The 15046-nt window shown below is 40.9% G+C and overlaps 1 protein-coding gene across 4 annotated transcripts in view; it reads left to right on the top strand.

Moving 5' to 3' along the window:
- KIF26B (kinesin family member 26B) overlaps nt 1–15046 on the top strand; it is a 267176-nt gene that overhangs the window by 188879 nt on the left and 63251 nt on the right. For all 4 annotated transcript variants that reach the window (XM_028724152.2, XM_028724151.2, XM_077925724.1 and 1 more), the window contains 2 exons: nt 13111–13317; nt 14181–14274. In XM_028724152.2, the coding sequence (XP_028579985.2) occupies nt 13111–13317; nt 14181–14274 (301 nt within the window). The remainder of the gene's footprint in view (nt 1–13110; nt 13318–14180; nt 14275–15046) is intronic.

The following is a 15046-nucleotide window of genomic DNA, read 5'->3' as shown; positions in this document are numbered from 1 at the left end:
CTGAAATTCTTTGCGCCCTCTTGAGAGCGTTTGTGTGCAGCTCCTGCATTTTATGAGTTTATGAATGCCCTCCCTTGCTCTCAAACCCATACAACCCCACCCCCAAATCATTAAAATGCACAAAACCAAACCAAACCGTAAAAGTCTGCATAATTAGATTAGCATTTTGAATGGCACAGACTTCATAAAGTTTGGTTAATAAAACAGAAAGAGCACTAATAAAATAAAATGGAGTTCTGTTTTTTCAAAAGGTCACAGCAATGGAATTCACTGGATACATTTACTTGTCAGTTGGCGGCAAAACTCATGTTATGCTAGAAACATTCAGTAAACAGTTTGTCTTTATATTTCTTTAAGGGATCATATTAAAAAGTCTGTGCTCTCAGATGGGAATGATTATTCTTTCCCTCTTGCCCTGGAAGACCTGATTCTCATTGACAATGTTTTCGCTATTTCAGAGTTAACAAATTCCAGAATGCTGCTCAAAGGGGCTTATATGTACAGGTTGAGAATGTGTGTGTCTCTGTGTGATATGTATATGTGTGTATAGTGTAATGTTTGACATGGAGTAATTTTAGACCAGTAAAAGAGTAGGTATAGCACAACGTACATGAGGCTTTAAAAGTGCCCTGCATTTATTTCTGCTTTCAGTGAAGTAAAGTGGGGGATTTATCAATGGCAAAAAGTCAAACAACTTTACAGCCTAAGCCAAATGCTTCCATTGCCAGCTGTTACAGAGAAAGTTAGGAAAGAACATATTGTGTATTTTACATCTGTGTGACAATGAAAATTAGATACAAGGGAAAATGCAATAGCTCTCTGGTAGGTTCTCCATCTAGTAGTCTTGATTTGCACCCATATGTACAACTGTATATACTTTGTACCAAGAAATGCTAAATTCATTGGTTATCATAAAATGCACATTTGCACGTATTTGGCTGTTCTGTTCACAGGGAATAGCAAAGCACAATGAAGGGCATGGGAGACCCACTATCTGACCTGAAAATCCTGTTTATTTCTTGCGTGGCTTAACAAGTTTATATAGATTTCCAGACTTGCAGCTATACATTGCAATGGATATGGAGGAAACAGCTGCTCTGTGACAATTTCTCCCTCCAATCTTTGTAACATGTAGTTGAGTTTTCTCCATGCCTTGATGCCATTATGATTTGGGTTTCACCACCCCTGCTACAGTGAACTGGAATGACATGGGGTAAATTGAACTGGAAGTTAGAGGGGTCACAGGAAATTCAACAAGGGGCTGCCACCCATCACAGTGGCTCCATCCTCTTTGTAACATACAGTTCTGTACTGAAGTTCTAAAAATTGGCAAGTCAACCTGTAAACAGTGGGCATCTTTGTGAATGGAAGAGACGGGAAGACGGTGGTCTAAATCAGGCACCCCCACCTGTGGCCATCCAGATCTTTTGGCCTACAACTCCCATGATCCCTAGCTAACAGGTCCAGTGGTCAGGGATGATGGGAATTGTAGTCCAAAACATCTGGAGGCCGAAGGTCTGGTCTAAATCAAGAAATGGATCTCAATGCTTTTTGTCCATAAATTTAGGGTTACTGAATAGAGAGACTAGGGGAAAATAGGCCTCAAACTCCACCACATGGGTTGCAAATTATTTGTTCTGGAGTTTTGTGTGGGTGGATTAATAATTATTTTCTGCTGTTCACTTTTCTATGCACGCTATTTTATTAGTCCTTGTATGTCTTTCCAATCATACCTTTAACTACAGCAAGCCCACAACTTATGTGGGGGTTACATTCCAGACATCATGCATGTCCAAAACACATTGGGTTCAATGGTGGGAGAGATTGCCAAAGTCCCCCCTCCCCAGATGCCCACTCACTTTCCATTTATTTTTATTTTTATTTGCCAGGCGCGTAAAGCAAGTTAAATGCACATCTAACTTTCTACACCAGATATCGCAAGCAATCCAAATGTGTGTGTGTGCTGAAAATTAGCAATTGCTTTCAGTACTTTTTCTAGCCCTGCCTGTAACTATTTCTGGAGTACTATTGAATGGAGATGTGTATATGTGTATGTGTATATGTTTGATCCCTCAGATTTTCACAAAACCAGAAAACTGCAAAAGTATTACAATCACCTGAATGTGCACTTTTGCACACTTCTTGGGCAGGTTTTTTTTAAAAGGTCCCCCCCCCCAAAGCACAGCTATCTTTGTTCATGTCCTGTCAATACTTAATCAGCATAATGGAATCAACAATTATAAAGTGGGGACAAACACAAAAGGGACCTCTTACTGGTATAAATGGGAAAGACCAAAGCTGCTTTTCCTATACAAATTTAAATATGTGCTGGTGTGGACTACTCTGGTCTACTTTGTGTAGGGGGGAAAGTAGATTAACAGTTAAATAATGCTCAAATGTGGACATGTCCCTGTTCAAAGTTTAAGTTTCTGATTACACCTGAAAGTCAGGTGTAATGTTTAGAAAATTATATAGTTCTCAAATTACGCTCACTGTGCAGGATGGAACCAACCTGGGTTGGTGATGAATAACGCAGTGTTGGGGGAGGGGGGAGTTCAATGCCAAATGTAGCAATGACAAAATTTCCCTGAAATATAGTATGTTGAGGTTGTAGCAGTAACCATTGTATAACCCTAGCAGCTGAAATCTGAACAGACAGCCTTGAGATTTCATGTATCAGATGTAAATTAAACAGAAATCTAAATCCCAGATGAGCTACTAGGAGAGATTCCAAGTTTTTCATAACGGGAAGTTGCTTTTACATAAATCACACTTTCTTCCCCTTGGCTAAGTCCGTCTGGTTGGTTGCAATTACACATAAATTTCAGAAGAAGCTTTAGCCTGTGGATGTATAGTCTCCAAGAGAACTATTAAATCCATTTGCCTTACTGTACATACCAGGGAGTGGTAACAAAAGAACCACAACCTTCTAAAATCTGAATCATATACCAGAACATTTCTGAAGAATTATTACAGTCTGTAGGGAAAAAAGTGATTTGCATTTAAGTACTGCATTATGAATTGTCTAAAACGAGAGCCTCTCATATTGTATCTGATGCTAATGCTTTCAGGTCTGCGCTCTTCCTTGATATAATGAGTTTGTGCCTCTTCAAACAGAGAATAATGATCAATGCCAAGGAAAGGAGAAGTACTGAAAGCTCAATGTTACTGGAAATGTTATGTACAATAATGTTATGTAAGCTTAATCTGTACAGCCCCCACTTTCTTTCTTACTGTGATGCATAATTTAAGTAAAAGAAACAGGGTTGCCAACTGACCAAAATAAAGTCAACATGAGCTGCCCTAGTGCCTTCAACAGCAGCTTGATCAGGTGAAATAATTCTGTGGAACTTTTCATGACATGGAGATTTAACATTATTACCCACTAAACTCATGCAACTCAACTGTTACAAGGAACTAGGGTCAGGCAAATAATTAAAAAGTTGACAAAACTTAATAAAAATGGAATTATCATAGGGGTGTTATTTATACAGCACCTAAGCAATAAACAATAAGGATCTTCTGCCTCAAGTACAAGGCACATGTGAAGACAACTGGCTTCACAATAATTGCATAATTACTGCTGATAAAGGACATCATGATTGCTGATAAATCTCTCCCCCCTGAAAAAATACATCTCTTTGCTTTGATTATCACTGAAACACAAACTTCCCAGGATCCCCCCATGCTGTGCTTCCAGTGGTGGACCATTAGGACTGGTGTTGTGGAAGGCAGAGAGGTCAACAGTAGGTGGAGCCAGAGCCAATGACCAGCAGAGCCAACTGAGTCCAGTTTTGTTCCCACAAAGGTACCCCCGACCATTAGTTCCAGTCGTGGATGACTCTGGGGTTGCGGCGCTCATCTCACTCTATAGGCCGAGGGAGCTGACATTTGTCTGCAGACAGCTTCCGGGTCATGTGGCCAGCATGACTAAGCCGCTTTTGGCAAAACCAGAGTAGAGCACAGAAACACTGTTTACCTTCCCGCCGGAGTGGTGCCTATTTATCTACTTGCACTTGACGTGCTTTCGAACTGCTAGGTTGGCAGGAGCAGGTACCGAACAACAGGAGCTCACCCCGTCGCAGGGATTCGAACCACTGACCTTCTGATTGGCAAGCCCTAAGCTCTGTGGTTTAGACCACAGCGCCACCCACGTCTGAATTCTAAAAGGACAACACAGACTGAGGAGGAGGAAGCTGACAGGCAGGGCCACCCCCTGGACTGGTTTTCAGTAAGTAGTCAGGTGGGTGGAAGTTGGCTGATATTGCAGGGCCCCATTTGCCCTGATGGACCAGCCCCCCTGTACTCTTCAGCTAGCTTACATCAGTGGTAGAAATGATTCTTTGCTATCTCAAACCCCTCTTCTACTTTCTGCTGGGATTGAAGTGCATGACTTTAAAAGACAATTAGTTTCTGCCATTCTGCTTGATGTGAAAGTGTAGCTTTCTTTGAGGCAATTAAGACCTGGTTGAGCCTGCATTCTTCAGCTGTATGCCTGGACTTCAGGAGAGCCAAAGTATTATTTGCCATTTGTTTGGCTTGTGCTGTTCACTCAATTGACTTGTTAATCTATGGCTTTAAAATCCCAATGTAAAGGCAGTTTGCAAACTGATTTGGATTAAACAGCTCAGACTGTATAGAGTTACAAAGAGGATTGCTTTAAAGCGCACCTGGAAATCAAGATAAAGTAACTCTGTGTAAGAAGCAGCCTGGAAACAAAGTGCCATTATGGCAGAATGTCCTTCTAATCAAGCCCTGATAATCACCATCACACGCGTTCTCAATCAGACTTTCTCTTGCGTTTTTGTCATGGAGGAAAGCTAATTATGTGCGACACAAAAACACATTTGTGGTACTCAGCAAAGTTAGATTTTAGAGTCTTTGTGGACAGCAGCTGCAGGGCATCAATCTGGATCTGTGATAAATGATTCTGACATTTTCTACAGGCAGAACTCACAGGGAAGGCCTTTTTATTTATTCTCAGATGTCAGGTTCTGCATTATTGATCAGGTGCCATTCATTAAAGGTTGCTACATACTAGGAAGGGGGGTAGGGAACCCCTGACACAGCCCCTGAGCTACACATAACGTAATGAATTATTCCATGTAGAAGAGCTTCCCTGAGATCATATTAAGGTTCATGATGAGAACCTTGTGTCATCTGCTCATACCAAATTATTAAAATGGGGAGGGGAGAGAGAATGATACAGTTTGCCAGACAATGTTTGTACAGTGAATGCTAACAAGCCATACATCCCATTCTGTGGCAATTAGTTTTCTGTGTCATTCACAGCAACCCTGTAACTTATTATAGCACTTAACAAGGCACTAAGCAGTGCTGGAGATTATTTACTCCAGTTCTGGCTAGAAAGACTAGATCCATTGTTTAGGTTTCCACCGTACTGGGCTGCTGCAGCCATCAGGATTAAGAGCCAGTTACACTGTGATCTCATTCAAGAATACAGGTTGGCAGCACACAGCCAAGTAAAGCTCGTTTTGTTTTCAAACTTATCTTTTTGCACTTAAATTTAACCTTCCTTAATCTGACAATCCTGTGCTTCTGGCGGTAGAAAGGTCAAATTGTAATCTACACTATGGTAAATCCCCTGCCCTGTAAGGAGTGAATTACTTACTCATTTTATGCAGCTCAAACATAAATAAATATTTAAACTGAAATGTTTCAGTAATTTTTGTGACAACCATAACAAACTTAGATTTAAGTGACAACCATATGTCAGGAGTGCTCTGATGGTGTTTCCTGCTTGGCAGGGGGTTGGACTTGATGGCCCTTGTGGTCTATTCCAACTCTATGATTCTATGATTCTAAACTCTGTTCAGTTCTTCAATCTTCAAAGATGTTCTTAGGAACCAGATTCCATAACCATGCATTAGTTAGATGAATGAATTGTATCAGATCATCTGATGATTTTAAAACAACTAAACATGTGTTTTCTTTTGTTGGTTGCAAAATCTGGAGACTTGAATAGGTACTCCAGCTGTACAATAGAATAAAAAAAAAACTGTTGGGAGGGTGTCTCCCCCCTTAATTTCTTTTTTCAGCATCATGTTATAGTGCATAGAGAGGGGAATCTTTTAACCTGCTGGCATGCATTTCTCCAAAGACAGTCTCTCCTCTGGGATATTTCTTTCTAAGATTACTTATCCACTCTTACTTACCCACTGTAAATTCCCAGGACATTGTTGGCCTCTGTCTGCCTCGAGAGACAATGGAGTGTGCCTCCAGGAGTGAAGCCAAACCACTGGAGAATCACAGCGCCTGCTGTGGCTGCAGCAACCAGTAACTTGTAACTGCTGCTGTGTTTGCAGCACTGAGGTGACCTCCCCAGGATGTAAGCCTGGGCAGTGTGTATGGAGGTCCACCTGGACGCTGCTTCTGTCTGTAGTATATGGATATGTCTGGGAAATTCTGGACGTATGGCAACCCTAGGGTATGGAGGGCCCCAGATGATAAGACCCTCTCGGCCTTGTTGATGTGGCTGAAAGGAAAGCAGAGCAATACATTTGGCACCAACTTGGCTGCAGGAGTTGCTGGAAGGAGGCATACAAGACTCCATCCAACCAGTTTAGGAACTCCACTCTGGATTTGTGTAGGGTTTACTCGTTACCCTTTTCTTTTCCTGAAGATGTCCCACAAACCAGCAGGTACAATTTTTTTCCTGGGGGTTTAGTCCTGAGGCCTTTCTCATAAGGCAGCAGAGTTTTCATTCTCCTAGCTGGAGAATGTCTCAGGTTGACAAGCTCATCTGCCTCACACTTTTCACTACAGCACATGCAGTAACCACCATCTTGACCATTGGACCCACACTAGATCTCATCCGCTCAATCCACCAGAGCCTGTCTTCACACGCAGGGGAAGTCCCTAACAGTTCGCTTGGTGCCTGTTTTGGTCTAGTAAACTGATTGTCAGAACTGTTTTATTTTGCAACTGTTTTAATAGACTTGTTTTATTTGCAACTTAGGACTTATCCAGATTTACCTTTCCTGTGCTCTTTCCAGGTGCTTTAAAGCTTTGCATCCGAGGTGGCTTCTTTTTGCTCTGGAGCTTTCCCTACAAAAACCACACACTTTGAACCTCAATTGGAGCAAATGTCAATCTGCAGAAAACCTGAATTGACGTTTGCTCCAATTCAGCTTTAAAGAGCGGGTTTTCACAGGGAAAGCTCAGGGTAAAAAAACACACCCTACACTTGGAAAGAGTGGGGCAAAAGGCAAGTGTGGTTAAGCTTAATATCTATATTTGAGCCTTGTTCTGAAATAAATTTTCCTTATGGGAAAAAATCCCAGTCCAGACATTGTTTTTTAAAAATCTCATTGCTCTTTACTGAACATCATCTTAAGATTGTTTGTTCCACTTCAAGAGGCACAATCCTGTATATATACATGTATGCTACCTTTATGGTAATGCCACCCCTTTGGATTTATATTGAAACCCAACAGCAGTTCTGTCCTCCTGCCTGTGTTCTTCTTGACAGATGTTTATTGGTCTAGACAACAGATTTGCTTTCCATCTAGCAAACTCCTACACCTCCACACACATACCCCCCGCTCAATCCCCCGAATCAGTCTTCTTTTATTGAGTGGATATGATTACCATCCTTCGTTCTTCAGCTTGGAACATCTCTTACAAATCTGTCTGTCTTAAATTGTAATTTGCCACCTCATTCCATTTTAGTTTTAAAGAATCCTTATCTGATTGCATTGGTACTCATTATTTTCTTTGCTGCATAGACTATCATATGCAGACCTGGAAGCCTTCTTTTGCATGTAATCATGGAAACTATATGGGTGTAAATAATAACACTGAGTAGGATACTCTGCTCCTTATGCAGAGCCTCAATATCCTTTGCCTTCCTCATGCTGCAGTGGAATAGCTGAGTAGAGATTTATCATTGTTTCTTCCACCCACCCAAATTAAAATTCTCATTCAACCAGACTGATTTTAATATACGGCTCCTTCACTGTGCTATTTTTAAAACATTTTGGAATAGGATTTGGAGGTTTAAAATTAAAATCCTGTTTTGTTGTTGTTTGGTTGGCTGCCAGTTCACAACAGCCAACTCTGCAGCTGTATCAGTTCTGTGTATGCAGGCAAGATAGTCTTGAGAATGATCTTTTGGGCTTTTCTGGCCCTTTGCACTGGAGCCTACAGTCTGTGGGGTGAAAAGAATTCCATAGACCTTTCAGTTCAAAATATTTCAAATGGGTGAAGAAGTGCAGGATATAGAAAGGGGGAGCGTACTAAAACTTGCCAGTATACAGTCCCTAATATGTTTTAGTCTGCACACTGAAGAAAATGTGCAGTAGAATGGACTGTACAACTTCAGGCTACAATTGGAAAATGCTGCATTTGAATGCTCACCTCCCTTAAAATCAACTCCTGATTTTAGCAGTTTTCCACTTGCAGGTGGGTGTTTCCTTTCCCCCACTTTTAGAGAAGGGATAGGGAACCCTGGGCCCAACAGACATTGCTGGACTGTAACTTCCATCATCCCTTTCTGTTGATCATGCTATGTGGCACTGATGGGATTTGGAGCCCCAACAACAACTGGCTACATTTTCCCCATTGCTGCTTTAGAGAGAGGTGAGCACTCAAAAATATGCTTCCCCTCACTTGCGCTCTAAGGACTCTAGTACTTCATTCCCAGCTCAGTTGGGTACATGTGTAGCTAATTCTAACTACTGCACCTAGTTCTTTTCAGATAAATTTTGAGTCCAGAATTTCTTTGCCTCTGACCAGAAGAGGTTAATTTTTGGATTTCTTTTAACTCTGCGAATGTGAGCCAATCAAGGCCTAAAGTAAGACCCTACTCTACAGCTAACAGCTCAACAGCTCAGCCTAAGAGTTGCAGTAACTGTAGAGTAGGGTCTTAATTTAGGCCTTGATTGGCTCACATCCGCAGAGCGAAAAGCCAAAGGCCTTCCTTTGAGAGCATTTTCTCTACAACAGGGGTGGGGAACCTCAGGCCTGGGGAGCAAATGTGGCCCGCAAGACCTCTTTTTCTGGCCCTTTGAACTAGACCACAACGTGTCTCCAGGCCACACCCATCAACGGCCATACTCCTTCCCCTCCTTGAGTGTTTAACTGTGACAATGCCTCTTCCTTGCCACAATGTAGGATGGAGTGGCATTTGTGTGTGTATAGAAACCTCTGACTTTCCTATGTCTTGAACACATCCTACCATACAAAGGTAAGAGTCAAATCTGTTAATCTGCCCACTTTTGCCTTTGGCCCTGCCCAACCTAGCATGTTTGAAAGGAAGAGGTGTCCATGTATTGATTTCCCCCCGTCATTCTCCTGATAGTTAAAACATTCATTATTTTTATTCAGCATGTCCCAGTTTCAGTCTCTCATACCCTCCAACATGTTGAGTCCCAAAACTGGGAGGGACATCTTCTTGTCCATGCTCCCACACGAGTCACGTGACCCGCATGAGATCATGGGGGGAAATGCACGAGATCACCACATTCAAAATGGCTGCCATGCTCTCGCAGAAAAAAACACAGGATGTCCTGGCTTTCCTGGGACAGTTGCAGGCTGTGGTCTCTGGCAGCTGTAGTAAATAGCAGTCAACCCACTGTCGCATGGCACAGCACTGGAACAGATGACTTAGTCAGTGGTCAGACTCAGCATAAAGCTGGTAACTTGAGCTCTGCCACACCAGAGGGGATGAAGCTCTGTTGGCTGTGTATGTGGTGCCATTCTCATAGGATCATTCGAATGTAAGCACTTCTGGTGATGAAAATGTCCTCTGAACTCCTTCACACACTGCCACCCACATCACACTACTTTAGTTGTTTGCCAGGTGAACACCCTAAGAAGAATTTAATAGTACTGGTGTAAAAAATATTGTGTTTTCTATGAGACCAGGCAGAGCTATATACATTGTGGTGATCATTTGGTTTCATGCCAGGGGATAGGCTATGCAAACATTATAATAGTAGGGAAATCCCTAGGTGAATTTTAATACTCTTGTATATTTTGTGTCAATTGCCTAGGGCTCAGGGCAGAATTTAATGGAACTAATTTGACACTTGCCAGATGTAAGAGAGGAACTAATTATCTCAGTCTTTCTTTCTTTTTTTTTACTCAAAGATTTTTGATACCTTTCCACTTTCCTGGTGGTCAGAGTTAAGACGTAGCTGATTTTTAAAAACTTGTGTGAGGACCATGTGCCTTATGTGTTAATACATATTGTGTTAATACATACTTTTGTCGCAGGCCCTACTCTTGTAATCTGGCTGTTACTGGAACTCGTGACACTGCAGTTCATGGGTTTCTTTTTTTTTTACACAACTTGTGATTATTTTATGATTTCATTTTCATGTTTTCAAGTGTTCTAAAAGACTATTATCTGAAGAAGCATAATAAATTTTGTTCATGATAAGTAGCAATGGAATTCAAGCAGATGAAGTTGCAAGAATGAATATCTTAGTGTGTGAATGTGTTTACATCTGTTTTCTCCTTCCAATGTATTTTGAAATGCTTTAAGGCCATGAACTTTTTATGAAAAGCAAGAAAGAGAATGATGCATTAAAGCACCAAGTGAATAATAATTGTAAAAGAATTACAGCATAATTACCTTTTCTGAAATGTTTTGAAGGTATTACAAAGACCCAAGGGTCAACGACCTTTCAAAAGGGCGACCAGTTTTTATTTCCATTTTTATAGAAAAGAGAAGTGAAAGAAAAACAACAACCCATCAACACACTCTCTGGGTGTACCTACTTCATAGTACTGTACCAATTTTATCACTGTCGCTTCAGAACATGGAGACAGGCTTCAGACAGATGCTGCTTTTGCATGTAATCATGAATGTGTGAAAGCATTTTGTGGGTTGAGGAGAGGATATGGTTGCCAACTGACCTTTAAAAAGGCCATAGCCTGTTGCTACTTCTTTAACAACAGCTTGATATGCAGGAATCAACACCTTCCACACCATGGAGATTGGAGCTATCACTTGGCTCTCTGTTGCTGCATCTGACCCCAGGTATAGGTCCTAACACCTTTGATCCTGCCCTCTGATTTCCCTTTTCAAAATTCAACCAACTTGTGGGTTGTTGTTGTTGCTGCTGCTGCTGCTTTTAAATGAAGAACTTCACCTTGAGCATGTGAAGAAAGCCGTTGCTCTAGAACAGGCTTCTCACTTTGAAGGTGTAGGCTTTGTGATGAAGAAGAGTTGAAACAAAGGGAGGATTTGCACCAGGTGCATCTTTTACAACCAAGGGCTACAGCTCAGTTGTCTGCTTGGCATGCAGAGGGTTCCAAAATGCAGTCTAAAAAAATGAACACTCACGTTTTCCCATATGTTCATCCTAATTGTGGTGGCAAAATTATGGATACCTTGAACTCTACCGATTGAATGACATCAAAGTGAAGATAAAGAAATAAGATTCCAGTATATACCGGTGTTTGTTTATGATGTTCATTTCCCACTCCTTTGCAACAAGCTTCTTTTGTGTGAAAATGTATGTAAGTCATAAGAAGATATAGATTTTATTGCACCATTCAATTTTGCGGCTGCTCTCGGCAGAAATTTATGCTCCTTTCTGTTATTTAAAGCAGTGGCAATGAGGAATTACAAAGCCTACTCTTCATTAACCTCCAATAAGTCTGTTCCTATAGTCAGCAATTGCCATTACATTGATAGACTGCTAATATAGCCTGATAGCTCTGCTCTGCCTCTGTCTCCATGGACAGTGGACTCCTGCCAGCCCCCTCCCCATGCAATGCATGTCCAATAAAATGTGCCAAAATGACTGATGGGACAAGTAGTTCACAAAGACACACTGCTCAAAATGAAAGTGCTCCAGCCTTATGTATCACATAAGCAACTATATAATCCCAAAATGAAATTTTGCAGTGTGGGTTAGAGCTGCAAATACTGCTGACCAAGATCACTGAAGCCTCCATTTCTGATATGCTTAATATATTCCTACACCAAGACAGTAGCCTAAGTGGACTGCGAGTGGACTTCAAAATTCTTGACGGAGCTTGAGGACTGAAAAGATCAGAAATAATAAGAATTATAGATTGAGTTCTGCTTTGTGGTATAACCCAGGTGTAACTCTGCTGGGATCAATAACAAGAAACATAAAACATTTAAAGACATCTCATAAAATTCAATGAGCCTTACGCAAACCGGTGCCAAGAGAAAGCTTCCCATGTGGCAATGTGGGATTTTGTTGGCTTCATATATGAAGAAGAAACAAAAAACAAAACCCCCCAGAGAATATACTGCATGGATTTCTTTTAAACAACCCTCTTGGTGTGACCTGTCTTCTAATGTATTAATAAATCCCAGCAAGAGGGATATATTTTGATCTCACATGGTAGTGAACCAAAGAGATTAAGAGGAGCTATTCAATCTTATTTTCTACAGCATTTGTTGCAGAAGGTACACCTATCGAAAAAGAGTTTGGGGTATTTTCCCCTCCCTTGATGCAAAACAAATGCAACACAAGCTGATAGGGCCACTTACTGGAAATAATGCTTGCATTGAATATTCCCCAGTTTCCATTTTTGGTTGAAAATGACTACAAATCAGTCTTAGCAGTGCAATCCTATACACTGAGTTCAAAGGAACTTACTCTCTAGTGAGTGAGTACAGGATTGCATTCTTTGAAAATGCATTGAGTGTATGAAAATTCAGCTTTTTTAAAATAAAAATTCCTGTTCAGTACAGTTTTTCTTCCTGTCTGTTACTTCTTTCTCCATGTATAAGTCACCTGGCAATCTCAGCCAGTTAGGAACCTCATTATGAATGACATCACAGCGGTACATTGCAAATCAAATTGATTATCTGATGCATCAGTGAGGGCACATGAAGGAAACTGAGCATGAGGGCAATGCCTCACTCATTGGATACATTGGTGATCTCACTGGAGTGAGTGCAATGTGTGATATCACAAGAAACATTCAGTTAACAGAATTTTGTTCCAAACCAGCCTGCATCCAAAACTTCGTATTTTATCACTTTCATACAAAGTACTCAAGAGTCTAATTATAGTTGTCTGCTGATATATGTATATATAGCCTAATGAAATGTGTGGGATTTCTCCTTCCCTGACCCCACCCTTTGTTTGCTTATAGGTGAAGGTCATGGTCCGCATTTGTTCTACCTTGGCCAGGGACTCCTCTGAATCCAGCTCCTTCTTAAAGGTTGATCCTCGTAAGAAGCAAATTACTCTGTATGACCCATTGTCCTGCGGAAGCCAGAATGCCTTCCAAAAAAGGAGCAGTCAAGTGCCACCCAAGATGTTTGCGTTTGATGCCGTTTTCCCTCAAGACGCATCTCAGGTAGGCAAACTGTGATGGGGATAATGTTCAAAGAATTGCATTACTGTTATTCAGAAGCTTCGTTATATATTAATATCAGGTCGAGAATGAATTTCTTTTGTAACATATATAGTAAATGTTAAAACCTTACCCAATTCAAAATGTCTGGCCTGACTTATTCCAAAACAAGTGTGTGGGAATGTGTGTGTATGGAGCAAAACAGATCAATATCAGTATGTAAAATTCAACCGCTTCAGGTTTCAGCCTACCTGCTAGGTTTTGTGGTTCATAGCTGTCAGAACTTTCCTTGTGCGCTCAAAGGAAAGTGTCCTTTGATATCCTTGTGTCCATTGATATCAGCATGACAGGATCCTTTCTGTCCATAGACAACCTTCTTTCTCCTTGGCCATCTGTTTGAGTATGTACCTCAAGCATCCCTCAGTTTTGCAGTCTTATAATGCTTCCTAATTTATCAGTTCACATTAGTAGTGATAGTCATAATGAGAAGGCTATGATCTTTTCTGTAAAACACCTGCCCCAAACTGTAATGTAGTATCTAAAAAATCTGCACCAGAAAAATGAGGTAGGAGATACGACAATATTCTGTTGCTGATAATTTTTTGCGGGGGCGGGGGAGGATTTAGCAGCAACCAGCCACCTCCTGGTTTGAAGCTGTTTTAACCCTCATCATATTTTTCCTATAGATTTTGTAAACTATTATAACAAAAATTGTTTCAAGTATATAGATAAAAATAGCATTAAAACGTATAAACTGTTATTAACAACAACAAATATAACCTAGTTTTCTTTAAGCAAGATACTGATAATCCCATTTATATTCACATTTCCTCATGAATATATAATCTTCTTCCCCATTATAACAGGCCGAAGTATGTGCAGGAACAGTAGCTGAAGTGATCCAGTCTGTGGTGAACGGTGCTGATGGATGTGTATTTTGCTTTGGACACACCAAACTAGGTTAGTAAGTTTCATATTCAAAGGATAATGTAGAAGGAATTTGTCAGCTATAACCTCCTGTATCTTGTTTCCTTCAATATGTCAGTCACTCTTGTACTTCCTCTGATTTTTATGTATTCCCTGAATACTTAACAGTGACCAGGGTGGGGGGGATGTTTCATTCTCCACCTCACTTGCTCCTCACCATTGTTTTAGCATAATGGTTTAAAATCATGATGATTAGATGAAGGAAGTAGCCACTTTTAAATTCCATGGGGTGCTTATGGTTGAACACTAGTGGCCAGTATTAGTTTGAGAAAATGGTATCCATTCAAGATAATGAATGTTTATAATAATAAAAACTGCATTTACAGATCAGTCACCTTAAAATAATATTATTTCAAAAGGTTCTCATTGTCATGGTTGACAGCATCCAAAGGTCTACCACTTAGAATCATAGAATCATAGAGTTGGAAGAGACCACAAGGGCCATCGAGTCCAACCCCCTGCCAAGCAGGAAACACCATCAGAGCACTCCTGACATATGGTTGTCAAGCCTCTGCTTAAAGACCTCCAAAGACGGAGACTCCACCACACTCCTTGGCAGCAAATTCCACTGTCGAACAGCTCTTACTGTCAGGAAGTTCTTCCTAATGTTTAGGTGGAATCTTCTTTCTTGTAGTTTGGATCCATTGCTCCGTGTCCGCTTCTCTGGAGCAGCAGAAAACAACCTTTCTCCCTCCTCTATGTGACATCCTTTTATATATTTGAACATGGCTATCATATCACCCCT

This window comes from Podarcis muralis, chromosome 3 (genome assembly GCF_964188315.1).
Source record: "Podarcis muralis chromosome 3, rPodMur119.hap1.1, whole genome shotgun sequence".
Classification (NCBI taxonomy): Eukaryota; Metazoa; Chordata; class Lepidosauria; order Squamata; family Lacertidae; genus Podarcis; species Podarcis muralis.
The sequence above is the reverse complement of the archived record's forward strand: the minus strand, read 5'-3'. Positions and strand labels throughout refer to the sequence as shown.